Source organism: Oncorhynchus masou, chromosome 30 (assembly GCF_036934945.1).
Source record: "Oncorhynchus masou masou isolate Uvic2021 chromosome 30, UVic_Omas_1.1, whole genome shotgun sequence".
Lineage (NCBI taxonomy): Eukaryota > Metazoa > Chordata > Actinopteri > Salmoniformes > Salmonidae > Oncorhynchus > Oncorhynchus masou.
The window spans coordinates 35,650,540-35,662,915 of NC_088241.1; the positions used below are offsets into that span (position 1 = coordinate 35,650,540).

The window sequence follows — 12,376 nt, forward strand, 5'->3', positions numbered from 1 at the left end:
GACATTTCATCGGTGAGAGAAAGTAAAACAGTAGTATAAAACATGGTTTAGCCTCTTTAGGGACACGTACCACAGAAGTATTTCACATGTTTTTTTCACATCTTCTTTGTACATTAGTTAAAACACCTACAACACTCTTGCAAACAGTTAGAAAAAAAGACTGACAGATGTTTTTTATTTTCTGTACTACAATGACTGAAGTGACGTCTTCTTTTGATAGTAAGACAGTGAGTTGTCACGGTGAGGAGTGTTCGTATGCTGATTTTAAGGCAGAGACACGCCGTCTATCAACTCACCATCGTGGTGTGGTGGTTACAGTGAGTGAGGCCCGGGGGGGGGGGGGATGGAGTAGGATGGGGAGGCATGGTATGGGGCCATTTTTAGAGGGTGACAGGATGGGGAAGTGCCTGGCTGAGGAGAGCGCTGGTTGGGGTGCACAGGGCAGGTGTTAGTCCCTGTGTAGCCCGAAGCGGACGCTGATTCAAGGCACTGGATTGGAGAGGCCCCGCGGGGGTCCACAGGTCCTGGGGTGCCCTCGAGGGACTTTTTGTGCTGTCTGTATGTCAGTACGGCTGAAGTGCTCTCACCTGCTGCTCGGACTCCTTATCTGGAAGAAGACCAAGAAATACATATAGACATATACTATATTCAGGTAAGGAAAGTATTCAATAGTCAAAATGACAAATGAAGCTATTACATAGTATAACGTAAATGCAGTTTACATTGCATATACACTGAGTGCACCAAACATTAAGAACACCGTCCTAATATTGCGTTGCACCCCCTTTTGCCGCCAGAACAGCCTCAATTCGTCGGGGCATGGACTCCACAAGGTGTCAAAAAGCATTCCACAGAGATGCTGGCCCATGTTGACTTCAATGCTTCCCACGGTTGTGTCAAATTGGCTGGATGTCCTTTGGGTGGTGGACCATTCTTGATACACCTGGGAAACTGTTGAGAGTGAAAAACCCAGCAGCATTGCGGTTCTTGACACAAACCAGTGTGCCTGGCACCTACTACCAAACCCTGTTCAAAGACACCTAAATATTTAGCCTTGCCCAGTCACACTCTGAATGGCACACATACACAATCCATGTCTCTATTGTCTAAAGACAATTGTCTCCTCCTTTAACTAACTTGTGTTCTCCCCTTCATCAACACTGATTGAAGTGGATTTAACAGGTGACATCAATTAGGGATCATAGCTTTTCACCTGGATTCACCTGGTCAGTCTGTGGAAAGGAAAGAGCAGGTGTCCTTTAAGTTTTTTCTTACACTATTTGGTCATATTTAATCAGAATTGGGCATGAAATTCAGAAGTTCCCCCAGACAGAGAGAGAAACAGTAAAACATGCATCCCTTCCTGAAAGAATACAGCTCTAATCTAACGACAATCTTTTTAAAAGACGCTCTGTCGATCTCTTTCTGAAATCAACACGACATGACTATGAGACGACTTCTTTGATCTCGCCTCTGTTGCGTTGTGCTTTTCTTTGAGACTAAAGCTAAAAAAAAACAGAGTGAATCACTGACACGGTGAGGCTGCTTGATGGCGCCAAACAGAAACAAAACCACCATTAATAGTTAATAAAATAATTATTAACATGAAAAGGAGCGTGTCCCATTGGCTGATGACGCAGCCGTCGAATCGTCTCTTATTCTCTGTGCTTCGTCTCCCTTTCCTAATTGAACCTCTCTCTTTCTTCCCTCTCTAGCTGGTGCATTTAGTCTGGCGTCCATTCAATCTCCTCCTGTAGATCCAAATGTGTGATGTTAGCCTTCCAAGTGTGAATACCAGCCCCCCCCCCATCCAACATCCACACATTAAAAAGGGTCCGTTACTCTGCAGAGCGGACAACATTGTGTTGCCACAGTGATGTGAAACGCAAGATCGATGTAAAATGCACATGAACGCCCTAAGAGGTGTGTGTGTGTGTGTGTGTGAGTGTTTTACGACTGTTGAAAGGCAAAACTTGCTCCTTGAGACAGTATGATATTACACAGTCTGAAAGATTTGAGATTTTATGAAGTGACAACGTTTGGATCATTTTGCGCCCTGGTACTTTTTCAATCAACAAGGGGAGTCAACCCTATAAACTTAATTAAACAAAAGTAGGACATGGAAATGGAGGCATCAATAGATTAAATAGAACTAAACAAATGGTTCAGAAGCAAAACAGGTTCTCTTTGTGAGCATCTCAACAAGTCCGTTACCTTTGGCTGGAGGGGCAGGTAGCTTTCTCCTCTGTTGACGTGACGTGTCGAGGGTTTGAGGCTGCAGAGAAACAGTACATGAGTACAGTGACCATTAGGCTGTGTATGTGTGTAATAATTGTAAGGTGGAAAAATACTACCTTAGGTTTTGGCTTGGGGAACTTGGAGAAACGATTGCAGGCGGTGACATTCAGTCCAGCTGTTTTTAAAGATAATATCCTCACCTCGATGTCTGATATCTGGAGGAAGAAGATGAAAAACAATTCAGAAAAAGGATATCAGACCTGAAGTAAAACTATATTTGCTGTACATGTGGTGTAGATCAAGGCTCAGGCTAGCAGATCACATCAATTCACTTTGCTACTAAAGGACAATTTAGAAGACACCAGTTGAATACAAATACATGTCCTTCACACTCTATCCAGTCTCCACATTTAAGCCTGCATTCTAACATGACCATCAGAACTTGGTCGCGTTCCAGACCGACCACACTGTAGACGTGCCATGTCATCGACTGCACAGTTGGGCATCAAATTGCTCTATCATAACCTCTGGTTGGTAGCCTAGGGTGATCTAGTGGTCTAAGACGCAGCGTCCAGGACAAATGCCAACCAACTTCCCTTTACCACAAATTATCTTTCAGCACTGTCATCCACTCTCTCTTTTTGATCAATCAATTGTGAAAATACCTTAAACATACTGTATATGACAAAAGAAGATGTGATTGGCTCATATTTCACACCTACACAGGTGCTGTGAAATCTGCCATGCATCTGCAATGTAATCAGCATGGAACACAGCCATTGAAACAACTGGGTGTTTGGATATGAATGGACCCCCTACCTGGAGCTCAGACTGCTGCACCTGGGTGGCGGCAGTGGCCACCTGGTCCTCCAGGAAGGCCAGCTCTCTGTCTGAGGTGCTACTGCTGATGTCCCGGGCCACCTCCTCCAGGTCCCCCAGTGCCCCCTCCAGGCCGTACACCGCCCCCGCAGCCAGGTACACCTGCAGGGACAAGTCACATGTTATAGGAGAACTCAAAGGGCACAGGTTCTGAGCATAACAATGTTGGGATCCCACAGGGCTCTATCCTAGGGCCTGTCTTGTTGAGCCTCTACATTAAATAATACAGGTTGTAGTCACTATATGGTCATGCTAAGATGGACAAAAGTGGCTCAGATCGTGACTTCAGATGGGCAAGTACACATAGGTTATCTATTCTCTTGATCTAGGGTTATGGTTGAGGTTAGGGTAAGGATTACGTTTTGGGTTTAGAAAGCGCTGCACTTTGGTCCTTTCTAGCATGGCCAGATAGTGACAACCACCAACATTCAGATGTATGTACAGTTGAAGTCGGAAGTTTACATACACTTAGGTTGAGTCATTAAAACTCGTTTTTCAACCACTCCACACATTTCTTGTTAACAAACTAACGTTTTGGCAAGTCGGTTAGGCCATCTACTTTGTGCATGACCCAAGTAATTTTCCAACAATTGTTTACAGACAGATTATTTCACTTATAATTCCCTGTATCACAATTCTAGTGGGTCAGAAGTTAACATACACTAAATTGACTCTGCCTTGAAACAGCTTGGAAAATTCCAGAAAATTACATCTTGGCTTTGGAAGCTTCTGATAGGATAATTGACATCATTTGAGTCAATTGGAGGTGTACCTATGGATGTATTTCAAGGCCTACCTTCAAACTCAGTGAGTCTTTGCTTGACATCATAGGAAAATCAAAAGAAATCAGCCAAGACCTCATAAACAAATTGTAGACCTCCACAAGTCTAGTTCATACTTGGGCGCAATTTCCAAATGCCTGAAAGTACCACGTTCATCTGTACAAACAACAGTACGCAAGTAGACACCATGCAGCCGGCATACCGCTCAGGAAGGAGACGCATTCTGTCTCCTAGAGATGAACGTATTTGGTGCGAAAAGTGTAATTTAATCCCAGAATAACAGCAAAGGACCATGTGAAGATGCTGGAGGAAACAGGTAAAAATATCTCAAGACATCAGTCAGGAAGTTAAAGCTTGGTCGCAAATGGGTCTTCCAAATGGACAAAGACCCCAAGCATACTTCCAAAGTTGTGGGAAAATGGCTTAAGGACAACAAAGTCAAGGTATTTGGAGTGGCCATAACAAAGCCCTGACCTCAATCCTATAGAAAATGTGTGAGCAGAACTGAAAAAGTGTGTGTGAGCAAGGAGGCCTAGAAACCTGACTCAGTTACACCAGCTCTGTCAGGTGGAATGGGCCAAAATTCACCCAACGTATTGTGGGAAGCTTGTGGAAGGCTACCCGAAATGTTTGACCCAAGTTAAACAATTTAAAGGCAATGCTGCTAAATACTAATTGAGTGTACGTAAACTTCTGGCCCACTGGGAATGTGATGAAAGAAATAAAAGCTGAAATAAATCATTCTCTCTTCTATTGTTCTGACATTTCACATTCTTAAAATAAAGTGGTGATCCTAAATGACCCAAGACAGGGAATTTTTACTAGGATTAAATGTCAGGAATTGTGAAAAACTGAGTTTAAATGTATTTGTCTAAGGTGTATGTAAACTTCCGACTTCAACTGTAGGCTGTGGTTCTTACGTTTTCCTCCATCTTTGTGAGTTTCTGGTCCAGCTCCCTGGTCTCTAAGCTGCTGGAGAAGGATTCAGACGCGCTCATGCACTCTGGGGGGGCGACGCTATCGCCCCCCGCCTCACCAATCAGCTCCTCGGTAGCGTTGAGCACCTTCAGGACTTCTGTGGTGATACTGCACAGAGATGCGGCCGAGTACTTCTGTTCAACACACACACACCAGATACAAAACAGACATACAACACACACAGAGATACGAGTTATAGGCACAAAGATGACTACCATCAGTGAGTAAAAAACATATGAAACAGTGAAGAGGGTCCGAGTGAGATGTTTACAGCATGGTCATCAATGACAATGACAGATGAAGTCAGTCAATGACACACACACAGCTTTTACACCTCAACACACACACAGACACACATCATGACTCACGCTCGACCTGCACGGAGGGATCAGGTGGGAGGAAAAACAGTGTGAGAAAGAAGAGTCTGAGGTTTTGGGTGGAAGAGGAGAGCTGTTGACCTTTTCTATTAGTAGATTCCGCTATATAATAGGTTTAAGTTATAGAGGTCACGCAAGGGTGACAGTGGACCTAACATGAGGCAAATGAAAGTGCAGTCTCGGCTTGAACCTAAACGACAAAACAAACCACACTCCAACCGTACAGTACAAACAAGAACAGTACATCTGAAAAGGAGAGCGGGAAGATGGAGAAGGAGAGAGATGGATGTAATTCAATATTGAGTTAATCATTGGCTTGAAGCTTTGATCTGTGGGACTAATGAGTGCATTGATCCACCCGCTTTCTCTCTCTCTAAGACACGTTAGCCGGCTAGCGACGTGCATGGGCTTTGAAAGGAAAGGCACAGTGTGGGTGTTAGGGGGTGTTCGTGGGTGGCACTTGAGCCGGAGATGAGACGAGATGAGAGACGGCTCCTTTTGAGCACTCGGTGGTGACTTAGAGAGCAAAGAGTTACGGTGCTGACCGAGTTGGTCGATGGAGAATGGGAGCCGGAGTGAGAGTCTTGGCCATCACCCCCATTACAAAGAGACATCATTACCACGTGGCTCCCAACACACGGCTCCATTTCCTACTGCGACATTTGTGTTGAGAAAGCACTTTAGACAGTGCATCCACACCCGCATTCCTGAGATACCATGCAGTGTGTGCTTGTGCACTTGCTTATAAGCTGCTTGCTTATCAGCGAGTGACATTCCCTCCCAAATTGGGCCCATACCTGGCGCGGACTTGTGACCTCTGCCTTGTAAACACACGTGACCGTGCTTCTGCAATCGTCTCAGCCGATCGTGCCACCTCAAGAGCAAGTTAAGAAGTGACACAAGCTGGAAACTCACAGCTGAGGAGTAAGTTTCACACGTCCCCGTGTGTTCTACTGGGGCTTTGTGAACATGCCGCAGATCTATACTTTTGACACTTAGACGACATCTCAAACAAGTGGAGAGCTGTGCAGATATACTTCAGTGTCCTTGTTATTCCAAAAGAGGAAAGGTGACAGCAACTTACACAAATGGCCGCAAAGGCAAAATTTTAAATTCATTGTGCTCTTATTTATACAAAATGAATAAGTCCGTAAAAAAAAAAAAAATATATATATATATATATATATATATATATATATATATATATATATATATATATTATAATATATATTATAATAAATATATATATATATTTTTTTTTACGGATAGATAAGTATAGATATATATATATATATTATATGAACAAGAGCACCATGATTTTAAAACGTTCCCGTTGCGGTCATTTGTGGAAGACTTTACGGACATGACTTTACCCAGATTAGCACCCCTTCCAGAGAAGGCGTTTAGTAGTGTGTGGGAATACCATGGTAAATCCATCCATATTTATCTCTTGACATACCGTACCTCAAATGGAGAGCTGTGGTGTCCAGTAGTGGTAAAAAGTACTCAATTGTCATACTTCAGTAAAAATAAAGATGCCTTAATAGAAAATGGCTCAAGTAAAAGTGAAAGTCACCCAGTAAAATACTACTTAAGTAAAAGGTCTAAAAGTATCTGGTTTTAAATATACTTAAGTACAGTGGTGGAAAAAGTACTAAATTGTCATACTTGAGTAAAAATAATAAATGAAAGTAAATGCTATACATCCAATTCCTTATCTTAAACAAACTAGACGGAACGATTTTCTTGTTTTTGTACATTTACGGACAGACACGGGCACACTCCAAGACTCAGACATAATTTACAAACGCAGCATTTGTGTTCAGTGAGTGCCAGATCAGAGGCAGTAGGGATGACAACACGTTATATTGATAGGTGCGTGAATTGGACCATATTGCTGTCCTGCCTGAGCCTTCGAAATGTAACGAGTACATATTGGATGTCAGGTAAAAATGCATGGAGTAAAATGTCAATATTTTCTTTACAAATGTAGTGGAGTAAAAGTAAAAGCTGTCAAAAATAGGTAAAGTAATGATACCCCCCCCAAAAAAATACTTATTAGTACTTTAAAGTATTTATACTTATGTACTTTACACCACTGGTGGTATCACACCTTTTATGTAACTGCCATTCATACCCCCAGCCTATGCCCTTTACAATTGTTGAAAATGTATTGAAGGAAGAAGAATAAAAGAGAAAAGCACTAGAAGGGAAACGCGTATATTACCTAATGCAATCGGCTTCGTAGGTCTAAATTGAATCCAGCACCATACGCTTTTCACTCGGTTATTTCACTCCCTCTTTCACTCCCCATCCACCCTTAGTGGCTTTGAATAACATTGATAAGTGTCCAGAAGTCCCTAAAATAGGCCACATCTAGATAAGAACAAATCGGCGTCACAAATGGTACCCTGTACCCTACATTTAGCGCACTACATAAAGGAATAGGGTGCTATTTTGGGACACAAACAACTGAAACAGAGCAGAGAGAGCGAGCGAGAGAGCAAGAGAGAGAGAGTGAATAATACCATTATGGTCCCTGACAAAACAACCATGTCTCACTTGATGATGTCTTACTTGTGACAGTGTGTGTGAGAGGATTGTAAAAGGAGGAATCATCAGATAGGTGCACGTGTGCATGGCTGAGTGTGTGTTAGTGTGTGCTGTCTACGTCCATCACAGTAATTTGATAGTTTTGGTGTTGTATCAGGTGAATGTTAAGTTTGGGACTGTTATTCTTGACTCATGTTGCATAGAAGGTCTATGCATGTATGTGTGTGTGTGTGTGATGTCCTGACCAGGGGCCTGTGTTATAGAGACAGTAGATCTCACCTGCTGTAAGAGAGAGGAGAGCAACTGCAGCCTCTGCTGTAGTTCCAGCCAATTCTGTCCCTCCTGACAGACAAGACAGACACGCATGGACGGGCGGACGGACGGAGAGACAGACAGGAGAAAGGGAGAAGGGAGAGAGGTGGGACATGGATGGCACAGCAAAATATAGATGAGAAGAGTTGAGAAGAGGTAGGCGAGGAGGGAGAAAGAGGAGGGAGAAAGAGGTTAGGGATGAGAAGAAGGTACAGACAGAAGAATGGCAGGGAAATAAAGGTGTGAATGAGAGAAATGAGACGTAGGAGTACGATACAGAGACAGTCTAAGATCAGATTGAGAAATACCTAAGGGTAGCCCCCTGCCGTGTTTAGGTGAGGACAAACAGGACAATGATGGTAGGCTAAAGCCATAGAGCCATAGATGTACTAGAGCTCATATCCTATCTTTACCCATGGTAAAACAGGCTTTGGGCCAAGTATCCCTATCCTGGTATACATATCTCTAGATTTGGCCCTCTATCCAACTCTATGGTTAAAGTGAAATATGAAACAATGCGTTCCTGTTCCACCTCTCTCTGCTCACCTGTCCGTCACATAGCACCCCCTCCTGGAGAGATGGGGTAATAGCAAGCGAGGTGGGCGTGGATCCGGTCTTTTCATTTTGGTCTTCCACTTGTTCCCCCTTTTTCTCTGTCTTTCTGTCCACCCCTTTTCCCTGTGGTCTCTTACAGAGCCTGTTCTTCTCCACACTCTTCTCTTCTCTGTCATCTACTTTCTCTTCCAAACTCTTTCCTCCTCTCCCCAACCTCCTCTCCTTCACTCTCTCCTCTTCTCTTAATGTCGGCCTTTCCATTAGTCTCTCTCTCTTTTTCAGTTCCGGCCCTTTCACTGACTCGATTGTCTCTCTCTTCGCCCTATCATGACTTTTACTCCTCGGTCTGTCACTCTGTCTCTGCCGATCACCTTCTCTCTCATTCTGCCTCAGCTTCTCTTTCGGTCTGTCACTTTCTCGATCTCTCCCTCCAGGACTTTTGAATGGCTCGTCCTCGGATGAGCTCACTACTTCTTTGCTGTTGGCTCGTCCAACCAGCTGGCTCAGTTTGGAGCGGAGCTCCTGCTCCAGTGTGTCTCCGGAGCCGGGCCCAGTGCTGCTGGTGGACAGGGGGTCAGGGGTCATGGGGTTACGGGGGCTAGGGGCCGCAGAGTTAGGGGCCACAGTGTCCTGGTCCTCGGGGGCCATGGCCTCGGGCACCACATCAGGGGCGGCCATCTCCTCACTCATGCCCCTCTTCAACAGGCCGTTCAGCAGGATACTGTTCTCCTAAGGATGGAGAGAGAAAGAGAGTGACAGAGACAGAGCGAGAGGGTGGAAGAGAGAGAGAGCATGAGCGAGAAAGAGAGTAATAGGGAGAGAGACCTTAAAGCGTATTTTCTGTCTTTATGAAAAAAGATGGCCCTATTCTGCCACACAGTGTTGTGGTAATGTTTCTCAATAGTCTTACGAGGGTCGACCAATGACTTTACACATTTTTTCAGACATTTATAACAAGAATGTGATGGAGTAAAGATGATAGTAAATCTAAAATCTCTGCAGCTGAATCTACGACCGTAAATGAGAAATTAGAACAAGATTGGTGTAGCTGCAACACGCGCCATATCTTCACATTTGAGTAATTTTGAGTAATTTAGCACAGGGTTTTCCTGGGCACGTTTTTTTTTTTTTTGCCGTAGTACTACACAGCTGATTCTAATAACCAACTTTGATTATTTGAATCAGCTGTGTAGCGCTAGGGCAAAAAACGTGGACCTTAGTGGGGGCCCCAGGACCAAGTTTGGGAAAGCCTTATTTATCAGACACTGTCAGCAGAGTGACTTACTGTCAGTGCGTTCAACTAAGGTAAGACAACCACATATCACAGTCATTGCAAGTTAAAACCGTCCTCAAGGCTTTGTTAGTGTCGTCCTCCCACCTGTACAGATTGTGCGTAGAGGGGCTGTGTGTGTGTCTGTGTGTGGGCCTGATTCCCCGCCGCTTCCCTCTTGCTCTTCCTGCGTCTCCGCGACCTCCTGACCTGGTCGCTCTGGATGCTGTCCTCTGCCTCGCTACTATCCCCAGTCACCTTGGGGTTAAAGTTCACATCCAGCGCTTCCGGGTGGAGCGGGTACGAGGGGAAGTTCTGGTGTTGATGATGGTGGTGGTACTGAGCCTGCTGGGGATGAAGATGCGAGTCTGAGTTAGGACCTTTTCTTCCCATCACGTTATGGAAGGGTTTGCGGGGGCGGGCGGAGGGTACCGACGAGGACTCTGAGTCAGAGTTGACGGTCTCCGTGTTGGTGTACTGGCCCGAGGAGGGCGAGGTGACCGGGAGGTGGACCGGGGTGTACGTCCACTCCGGGTCGTGTTGGGAGTCCGTGTAGTACGTCTCGTCTGAGAGTTTCTGCCGGAACTGGCGGAGCGCGGCCCCCCAGCCCCCCTCGTCGTTCTCCTGATCGGAATCAGAGCCCATCTCGTCGTAGGCCGAGACCACGCCAGACTCTTTCTCCAGGACGCTGAACACCAGTGACTTTCTCTTAGCCAGTAGGCTGGGACGTGAGTGCTGAGAGCTCTGCAGCGCAATCCAGTTCCCGTCAGGGCTCTGCAGCACCGAAGACGCACCTGAACATACAAGCACAGACAAACATAGAAAAACTTCACCTGTGTGACAAAACACAGCATTCTTCCTGTAAGCTTAACGGTATGGAATTGTCCTGTTTGCATGTAACATACTGTAGTTGACTGTACAAATAAAAGACGAGAAATGAGTGACATGCCTTTGCGTGTAACAGTATGGACATGTCCCTGGGTTGAGTGTAGAGTGTTATGTGTCTGACTATCAGGAGGACTGCCATGGACGTGCCTCTGTCTCTAATGTGTGTGTGTGTGTGTGTGTGTGTGTGAGAGAGACTGTATGAAGGAGGCCGGGTTTCAGTGTGTGTCTTACTGGAGTTGTCCAGGCGGTCCACACTCTTCCAGCTGGGTAGTGAGGAGGCCCTGGCCGTCTCCTTCAGAGAGGCGTGGTCCTGTACCCCGCCCCCCGCCCCCATTAGTGCTTCAGTCACCTTCTCTGGGGAGTCATCACTGGTCAGAGAGAATGCCGACCGCGACCTCTGTACACACGCGCACAAACACACAAAATTACATGTTAAATGACATGCTACGCACTTTAAAAACTACGAGTGCTAACAAGGTGACACAGAACTCTGGGTCTACCAGCCAAGGATAGCTTGAAATGGAACTGGCACAGACGCAGAATTCTCCTCGGGGCAGCAATTTTCCCACGCTTCCATTTCAGACAAACAAACATTTGAGGATTAGGTCTAAAAGATTTGCTTGTTTGGGTGGCTATGTGGATAAAGGTGACTACGTGCGGTTATTGACTGATCCAGCTGAACGTGAACTGGTTTGTTTGGTTAGAATCCCAGAAGGTATTCAAAGGAAATGGAAACTCAAGTTTGTGTTCCTCCGGGAGCCTGGTACACCGTAAGACTGACTTTCAGTGTGCGTCCCAACCAAATGGCACCCTATTCGACATAGTGCACTACTTTTGACCCAGAGGCCTTCCATCTGGGACGACGCACCAGTCACATGGATGTGATTCCTATAAAGAGTCAGCAGGGGGCATCAGAGAACTACAATACGGATAAGAACAGTGGAAGAGGGATGCATCCCTGTTCACACACACACACACACTCCCTCGGCGCTCATTCATAGCATGTGTGTGTGTGTGTGTGTGTGCGTGTGTATGACCGTATGTGTGCGCCTGTGTGCTTGTCTGCGCACACTTTTGTATGTGTGCGTGTGTGTGTACAGAGAGCGTTGACAAAGGGAGCCCATCCCTCTGTGGACCAGGGAGTTGAGGAGAATCCCTGTGTATTCAGCAGCGCTTTGATCATGTGTGAATGTAACAGACTGGGAACGTGGCTTTGATTCCACACTGCTGCGCCTGCCTTACACCCACGGGACGATGACAAATCTCAGCAAGCTCCCCTCTGACTACCCCTTTGAAATTCTGCCAGGCGTGTGTGTGTAGAGGTTTCCCAGGTAAGTTACTGTACAGCTCACAGGTACAAACCGGTGACAACCCTCAGTGGAAAAGCAATCATGCGAAAATCTGCCAATATAATGGAAACACTTAAGTAAATGAGGGATGCAAAGTATATTAAAAGCATGTGCTTCCATACAGGTGTGGTTCCTGAGTTAATTAAGCAATTAATATCCCATCATTCTTAGGGTCATGCCCCCATAGGATGACAA

At 45.4% G+C, this 12,376-nt stretch overlaps 1 protein-coding gene across 1 annotated transcript in view; it reads right to left on the reverse strand.

Moving 5' to 3' along the window:
* Positions 1 to 343: 343 nt before the first annotated feature.
* LOC135522584 (rab effector MyRIP-like) overlaps positions 344 to 12,376 on the reverse strand; it is a 168,746-nt gene continuing 156,713 nt past the window's right edge. Inside the window, exons 9-16 of the mRNA XM_064948986.1 lie at positions 11,064 to 11,229; positions 10,053 to 10,738; positions 8,666 to 9,403; positions 4,820 to 5,011; positions 3,058 to 3,219; positions 2,355 to 2,453; positions 2,215 to 2,275; positions 344 to 607 (exon numbers count right to left, since the gene is read on the reverse strand). Coding sequence (XP_064805058.1) covers positions 564 to 607; positions 2,215 to 2,275; positions 2,355 to 2,453; positions 3,058 to 3,219; positions 4,820 to 5,011; positions 8,666 to 9,403; positions 10,053 to 10,738; positions 11,064 to 11,229 — 2,148 coding nt within the window. The 3' untranslated portion in view covers positions 344 to 563. The remainder of the gene's footprint in view (positions 608 to 2,214; positions 2,276 to 2,354; positions 2,454 to 3,057; positions 3,220 to 4,819; positions 5,012 to 8,665; positions 9,404 to 10,052; positions 10,739 to 11,063; positions 11,230 to 12,376) is intronic.